At 52.8% G+C, this 8,112-nt stretch overlaps 1 protein-coding gene across 1 annotated transcript; it reads left to right on the plus strand.

Moving 5' to 3' along the window:
• Window positions 1-2,280: 2,280 nt before the first annotated feature.
• Window positions 2,281-6,139, plus strand: BLOC1S1 (biogenesis of lysosomal organelles complex 1 subunit 1). Its single transcript, XM_003126253.6, has 4 exons — window positions 2,281-2,418; window positions 3,160-3,232; window positions 5,313-5,445; window positions 5,954-6,139. Exons 1-4 carry the CDS (start codon window positions 2,358-2,360, stop codon window positions 6,062-6,064), a joined length of 378 nt encoding a protein of 125 aa, XP_003126301.4. The 5' UTR covers window positions 2,281-2,357; the 3' UTR covers window positions 6,065-6,139.
• Window positions 6,140-8,112: the final 1,973 nt, after the last annotated feature.

The following is an 8,112-nucleotide window of genomic DNA, read 5'->3' on the forward strand; positions in this document are numbered from 1 at the left end:
AACATACAGGGTCCAACACTTTTTATTCAGAATTTTTATTTTAGCACTTGGATGTTCTGCTTTATGCTGCCACTTAACCATTTCACTCACTTATCCTTTGACAGTTGCACACCTCCCAGGACTTAAGATGCTACTCTGCAAAAAGTTGAATGAACTAACTAATGAGTATCCTTCAACTCTCAGAAAATTCAAGAAGAATGTCTTATTCTAAATCAATCAGCATCCATTTATACTCTCCCAAAAATAGATATAACAAAGTCAGTTTTAAACTATGTAACTGAACCACAAAGTGAGAGAAGGCCAAAGTTAGAAAGAGCCTTAGATATGGTTTAGTGCAGTAAGTCTCAACCTTGGATGCACATTAGAATCACCTGGGAGTTCCAACTGTGGCACATCGGGTTAAGAATTCACCATTGTCGCCACAGCAGCTCAGGCTCAGGTTCAATCCCTGGCCCAGGAACCTAGATATGCTACAGCTGTGGCCAAAAAAAGACTGACCTGAACAACCTTTTTTTTTTTTTTTTTTTTTTTTTTTTTTTTGGTCTTTTTGCTATTTCTTTGGGCCGCTCCCGCGGCATATGGAGGTTCCCAGGCTAGGGGTCGAATCGGAGCTTAGCCACCGGCCTACGCCAGAGCCACAGCAACGTGAGATCCGAGCCGCGTCTGCAACCTACACCACAGCTCACTGCAACGCCGGATCATTAACCCACTGAGCAAGGGCAGGGATCGAACCCGCGACCTCATGGTTCCTAGTCAGATTCGTTAACCACTGCGCCACGGCGGGAACTCCTGAACAACCTTTAAAAAAAATACTTAGGGGAGTTCCCGTCGTGGCGCAGTGGTTAACGAATCTGACTGGGAACCATAAGATTGCGGGTTCGATCCCTGGCCTTGCTCAGGGGGTTCATGATCCGGCGTTGCCATGAGCTATGGTGTAGGTCGCAGATGGGGCTCAGATCTGGCATTGCTGTGGCTCTGGTGTGGGCCAGCAGCTACAGCTCTGATTAGACCCCTAGCCTGGGAACCTCCATATGCCATGGGTGCGGCCCTAAAAAGTCAAAAAAAAAATACTTAGGGAGTACCATCGGTTATCGAACACGACTAGCATCCATGAGGACACAGGTTCAATCCCTGGCCTCACTCAGTGGGTTAAGGATCTGGTGTTGCTGTGAGCTGTGATGTAGGTCACAGATGCGGCTCAGATCCCTAGTTGCTGTGGCTGTGGTGTAAGCCAGCAGCTGTAGCTTCGATTTGACCCCTAGCCTGGGAACTTCCATATGCCACAAGTGTGGCCCCAAAAAGCAAAACAAAAAAACGAAAACAAAAACAAAAACAAAAAAAAAAAACCCTTATACTGGGCTCCACCCTCAGAGATGTAGTTAATTGGTCTGAGACCAAGGCATTTAAAAAAAAAAAAAAAAAAAAAAAAACTTTCCCAGATGATCCTAATGTTTAGCCAGGACTCAGAACCACTAGTTTAATCCAGTCTCCTAATTTTACTACGGAGAAAACAAAAATGCAGAGTGGGTAACCCACTTGCCCAAAGTCACTGGGCATGTCAGTGCACAATGCACTAAGAGAGAATGTTGTAATGGCAAGAATACGTTAATGATGTTTATACTTTTTTCTTGTTGGGGTTAATCCCAGAGGCATTTCTCTTTAGTTCAGAGAGTTGTTATATAATTTACCTTTTACTTTGGCAGCAGCACTTACAATAGTGGTAAGATTGAGATGGGTTTGCATTCCCTGACCACAAAAGGACAGAGATGGAATTGCACATTCACCACACATAGCCAAATTAGCAAAGCTCCCTAGGAGGCCGCTCGAAGTGCCTAAAATGCTTCTTCTCGACAATGACCACTCAGAGCCGAGGGACTTTGGCGGGTAGTAAGAAGAGAGAGGGCTGGAAAAGAAAGGAAAGCCTCCCCTCCTAGAGGGAGGAGCTGAGGATCCACGGAGAAGCGGTCAGAGCTGCCAGGAGAGAAAGGCCAGGGAAGGAAAAGAATTTCAATGAATCCTGGGAGCCTCTGCTCCCCCAACAACCGAACCGTTTTGGCCAGCTTGGCAACAACCTTTCTGGGAGTCTGAGATCCAGAAGAGATGTTAGAAATCTTCTTCTAACGGTCGCCACAAAGTGACCCCCCAGTAGAAACAAGCGCTCACCTGTCTCTACTATACCCTCCCTTCCCAGCCTAGGTCCTCATTACCTACCACCCTAAGTCTCAAAAAGAGGGCGGGTCCGAGCCTCACGTGACACTGCGGCCACGTGACCCGGGCCCCGCGGGAGCAGAGCGGCGCGTTCCAGCTCCGGGAGCCGGAGAGAGCTGGGCGCGCCCTACCCCCAGCCCACTGCGACCATGCTGTCCCGCCTGCTGAAAGAACACCAGGCCAAACAGAATGAACGCAAGGAGCTGCAGGGTGAGTCGAATATCCGGGCCACTGTTTTCTCTCCCGCTTCGGCCTAACCTCAGCCCGGACCTTGAATAATGGCCTACATCCGGGAAAAGGCGCAGGCCAGTGGGCACTGGCGAAGGGCAGAAGGAATTGGAGGGAGCCTTTTTGGAAGTTCCGTTCCCTTGCCAACGGACTCTGGTCCCTTCAGCAGCACTCCAGTGCCCCCTCAGCCAACCCCCACGCCCCGCCTCCGCGGCATCGGAGCCCCGCCCCCAAGGCACCCCAGCTCCGCCCCCTGCCGGGGAACGCTGTGCCGATTGGTCTAGGGAGTCGCTCGTCCTGGAGGTGGGAGGAAACGCTCCTGAAAGGAGGAAGATGTTGGGGACCCAATGGAACTGGGCTTCTTGGAGGCCTTAAACCACAGAGATGGGGCGGGGGGGAGGGGGCTTGTTTCCTGAATCCGGGCTAGGAATCCCGAAGTTACCGATCCTTAGGCCAGGAGAGTGGGCAAAGAGTCCTTGAGAGTCTGGAGTCCTGGGCACTGCCACTGACTCGTTAGCGTCCCTGGGTGAATCTCTTCCCCTCTCAGGGTACCGGTTTCCTCACCTCTGAAGTAAAAAGGCCGGCCCCTTTCAGCTCTGACACTCTGAGATTGGTCGAGATGTCCCCATAACTAGCAGAATAGTAATGAATGGGCGGGAACCTTAAGCCCCGCCCCTCAAAAAACCAAGCCTCCATTCTCACCCCTTTTCCCCCTCCACCCAGAGAAGAGGAGGCGAGAGGCTATCACTGCAGCGACCTGCCTGACAGAAGCTTTGGTGGATCACCTCAATGTGGGGTATGAACCTCTTCCCATCAACACCAACCACTCCCCAAGTTTAGGCCCTGGTGAGGTCGAGCCCTCAGACTGCCCTTGAGGGGATGAGCCCCACTGTTTCCCCTACCCTCCCCCTACCCAGCTTAACTTTGTGGAGAGAGGCCTGAGTCAGCTCTGACTCCAGGCATTGGGCAGGGAGGAGCAGCTGCAGCGGTTGGAGGAGCAGCCAGATTCCCCCTTCCCAACAGTCACTTCCCTGGTGCTCACAACTTGATGCCATCTGGCCATGTCCCTTCACCCCTCCAAGTCCAGCTGTCACTTCCAGCCGGAGGGAGAGCACTGACTTTCACCACAGCTTCCCACCCTCTTCTTTTCCACCTCCCACCTTCTGGCAGTCCTGGAGAGCAGCTGGCAGGAAAGAGATGGCACAGCTGGTGAGGGTCAGAGCAGAACCTATGCCAGGAGCCACGGCAGAACCAAACTGTCATTCCCTTCCTTCTGGGTCTCCAGAGACTACCCCTTGCTCCAGTCCTAAAGGAGGATGCTAGTACCAACCAAAGACTTAGAAAGGAGCAAGTCTTGACCCTGAGTGACCCAGAGGAGTGCGGAGATGATGACTTGAAAGTCCAGGCCATATGCTGGAAGGAAGGAGGCCATATGATGCCTTCCACCCCAGAGCAGGTGGAATAGCCTGGTTGTGAGTCCAGACTGAGTCACCCAAGTGAGCCATGCAGGAACTGTCACCTTCATTGCTCATCTCTGGGGAAGAGAAAGCTGTGGTTGGGGCCTCTGATCTCCCTCCCCTCCAGGCCTCTCCCTTCACTTAGTGTGAATGAAAGAAAGCAGGTCAACAGGGAGATAGGGGGGTTTCAGGAACTCCCAGAGAAATCTTGAAGCATTGGGAGCCCCCTGCTCTTACTGCTTCAGCCCCTACACCACCCCCTACCGTGGCCCAGCTGCCTCTGAAGAGAAAGGAGAGAAAGGACGGGGTCTGGGCCTTCCCTCCCTCCCACATTGGCGCCTCCCAGGCTCTGCTGTGAGGTTGACCCAGGCTTCTCCCGCTTCTCCTTTGCTAGGAGCCACCCCACTTTCAGCTTAGAGGGCAGCTAAGCCAAAGCCAGATTAGAAAGGGTTTTGTGTGGCTGCCCACGGCTCCTCTCATTCCCCGGAAAGGAAAACAAAGGCTCAGTCTGTCTCAGCCCCTGTCAGGTGTCCTTCCCACTCTCTGGACCCCACCCCCACCCCTTGCCCCCTCCAGCCCCCACAGATTCCAGTGGGTGGGGGAACCGGATGTGGAGTCTCCCCGCTGACCTAGAGCTTTGGGGTTGGGGAATGAAATATCCCTCCGTCCATAAGGGAGAACAATTACTGCGGGGGTGGGGGAGGGTGGTGAGCGGGCAGAGAGCTGGGGGTACCAGCCTCATGGCAGTAATGTAACCGCAGCTACCCGTGATTGAGGAGAAAAGAAAAACTATTGCCTGGAACAGAAGGAAGGGATCAGGTGGGGGGAGAAAAAGAGAGAGAGAGAGAGAATGTGTGTGGGCGAGAGCAGAAGGGTTGGGAGAGAGACTGAGAGCCAAGAAGCAGCCCCTGGGATATCTTCTCTTGACCCTGAGTTCCTGGAGAGGGGTTGCTCTCCCATCCCATCCCATCCCAGATTCAGGGAGGGGCCCGATTTCCCTTCCCAACGACTTGCACAGATCCAATCACTGCCAGATGTGTCCCTGCGGCTGGATTTTCCCAGCCTCCCCCACACCCCCCTTTTTCCTCCCAGATTCTTTCTCAGGGAGACCTCCCCTCCCCTCTCCCCAGGTTAACCCTCCCTCCTCTCACCCAGCTTCAGGGGCAGGAGACAGTGTGTGTCTAGTCCGCTCCAGACTAGGCTCTCGTGGGAGTCCTGGGAGTGGAAGGAAAGGACCGAGTTCGTTTGCATGTACGGGTCGACCTTCGCCTCCCATCCAACAGCCACAATCACAACAGTTTCTCCAGCCCGATTCCTGGACGCCCCCCCCATGCCCCGACGCTTGCAGGGGGATATTAGTTCTGGAGACGGCTTCCCACCAGCTGGCTGAGTTGACCCCCTCCCTCCTCCAACCTGTAGCGTGGCCCAGGCCTACATGAACCAGAGGAAGCTGGACCACGAGGTGAAGACCCTGCAGGTCCAGGCTGCCCAGTTTGCCAAGCAGACAGGCCAGTGGATCGGGATGGTGGAGAACTTCAACCAGGCACTCAAGGTGGGCCATGCTCCCTCATCCTGGGCCCCCATTGGCTGCCTCTGGTGGGTCACCGCAGGCCTGGGGTTAAGGAGGAAGTAGGGATGGTCCCAGAAATCCCGGGATCAATGACCCCAGTGTCCTAGAAGCTAGAGAAAGAGGTAAAAGCAGCTGGCGGGGATGGATGGAAAGTGCCTCTAGGAGTTCCCATCGTGGCTCAGTAGTTAACGAATCCAACTAAGAACCATGAGGTTGAGGGTTCAGTCCCTGGCCTTGCTCAGTGGGTAAGGGATCCGGCATTGCTGTGAGCTGTGGTGTAGATTGCAGACATGGCTCGGATCCTGCATTGCTGTGGCTTTGGTGTAGGCCGGTGGCTACAGCTCTGATTCGACCCCTAGCCTGGGAACCTCCATATGCCGGGGGAGCGGCCCAAGAAGTGGCAAAAAGACCAAAAAAAAAAGAAAGAAAGTGCCTCTAGAGCCACACTCCACCCACCTTGACTCCTGGGCTCCCGTCCCCTCCCTTCCAGGAAATCGGTGATGTGGAGAACTGGGCTCGGAGCATCGAGCTGGACATGCGCACCATTGCCACCGCGCTGGAATATGTCTACAAAGGGCAGCTGCAGTCGGCCCCCTCCTAGCCACACTGCCCCCCCGCCCCCATCCCTCCTTCCCTCCCCCAGGAAGCCAGGCCACAAATAAAACACAAGCCTCCATTCTTCTGTGTTTGTCTCAAGGAGCTACTAGCAGAGTTCCCTGGTGGCTCAGTGGGTTAAAGATCTGGCATTGTCACTGCCATGGCATGGGTCACTGCTGTGGCAGAGGTTCGATCCCTGGCCCAGGAACTTACACTTGCCATGGACATGGCCAGAAAAAAAAAAAAAAAAAAAAAAAAAAAAGAGGAGCTACCAGCTCAACATGGAGGGTGGGAATGGAAGTTTCAAAGCCTCTTCCCCTAAGAAACAGTACCTTCCGGTAGAGGCTGGAACTAGCTTCCTCTTACAGTCTCAACTCGCCTCTCCTCCTTGGGCCTGGTGCCTGATGCAGTTACCTGGTGGGGAAGCAGAGCGTGGGAATTTCCCACCCCTCCGCAGAGAAGGCCAGTGGGCCCCGTCCCAAGCTTCCTAACCCAGGACTTCCATTTTCCAGCAGACGAGACACGAAGCAGGGAGCAGGCCTGGTCCGGACTCTGGCTCTCTGCCTCTCCACGTGCTCACGGCCCCTCCCAGCCTGGTGCTAAGAAGTGTCATGAGTCTGGACCAAGTGGGAGATTAACTTTTGGGTGTGGGAGCACTTCAGGGCCCGAAAGGGGGAAGAATGACAGGTCCAAGGTCCCCTGTAAATGAGCAGGGCCCTGTGGGGCTCCTCAGCACAAAAGCCTTTCTGTGTCCCCCATTTTCTTCTTCAGTCTCAGGAATTAGAGAGAGTCTGGGTAATATAAGCATTCCTGAGAGCCCAGGTTTCAAGGCATGGGGTGAGAAAAGCGAGCTTTCCTAGAAGGTCTTATTCCCTCAGGGTCAGAATTCTGAAAAGAATTTTCTCAGGCTTGTTTTGTTTGTTTGTTTGTTTGTTTTTAATTGTATATGCAAAAAGGACCAGTTTGGGAATTTTCAAAAGAGCTCCCCTAAACCAATTTTATCCAGAGTCTAAAGAATATTGTGGCCATACAGTGTTAAAATGTTTTTTCTTGGAGTTCCCATCATGGCTCAGTGGTTAATGAACCTGACTAGTATCCATGAGGATGTGGGTTCAGTCCCTGGCCTCCCTCCGTGGGTTAAGGATCCACCATTGCCGAGAGCTGTGGTGTAGGTCACAGACACAGCTTGGATCCCGAGTTGCTGTGGCTGTGGTGTAGGCTGGTGGCTATAGCTCCAGTTAGACCCCTAGCCTGGGAACTTCCATGTGCCTGGAATGAGGCCCTAATAAAAAAATATATATTTGTTCTTAGTCTTAGCCTCTTTCCAGTCAGACAGAATTCACCCAAGAGGGCTATACAGTGGAACAGAACCAGAATTTACTGTTTCACAAGGCAGAATGGCCATCACAAATGATGGCACAGAACATAAAGTACAGTTCACACAGGCATGGCCGTCCTCATCACACATTTGCTTAAATTCACCATTGTAGTCTCTCGGGAGTTCCCTTTGTGGTGCAGCAGACATGAATCCGACTAGGAACCATGAGGTTGTGGGTTCGATCCCTGACCTTGATCAGTGGGTCAGGGATCCAGCGTTGCCATGAGCTGTGGTGTAGGTCAAAGACGTGGCTCGGATCCTGCATTGCTGTGGCTCTGGCATAAGCCGGCAGCTTAACTCAGATTCGACCCATAGCCTGGGAACTTCCATATGCCGCAGGTATGGCCCTAAAAAAAAAAAAAAAGAAAGAAAAGAAAAAAGACTGTAGACTCTCCGAAAACCTACAGAGACACAGAACCTTCAGATCTAAGTACTAATAAACAAAGTAAATGGAAATATCTTGGGTCTTCAAAGGGAGGAAAAGAGGCCAGCTTGAGTCTGAAAAGAGAAAAGAGAGAGGGAGGGGGACTCGTCAGAATCAGGAGGAGACCAGAAACCAAAGGGTCCTGGTTGTGGCCGCTGGGTCTGCTTCTTTGGTGGGTGAGCTGGTTTTCGAGCACCCCGAGTAGCCGGGATGTCCCACCAGCGTGGTGAATTCTGAAAAGATTTTTTTT

Source organism: Sus scrofa, chromosome 5 (assembly GCF_054392235.1).
Source record: "Sus scrofa isolate SSC_HxYL_T2T_F1_AM1 chromosome 5, Sscrofa_HxYL_maternal_Yorkshire_Landrace_v2.0, whole genome shotgun sequence".
Taxonomy (NCBI): Eukaryota; Metazoa; Chordata; class Mammalia; order Artiodactyla; family Suidae; genus Sus; species Sus scrofa.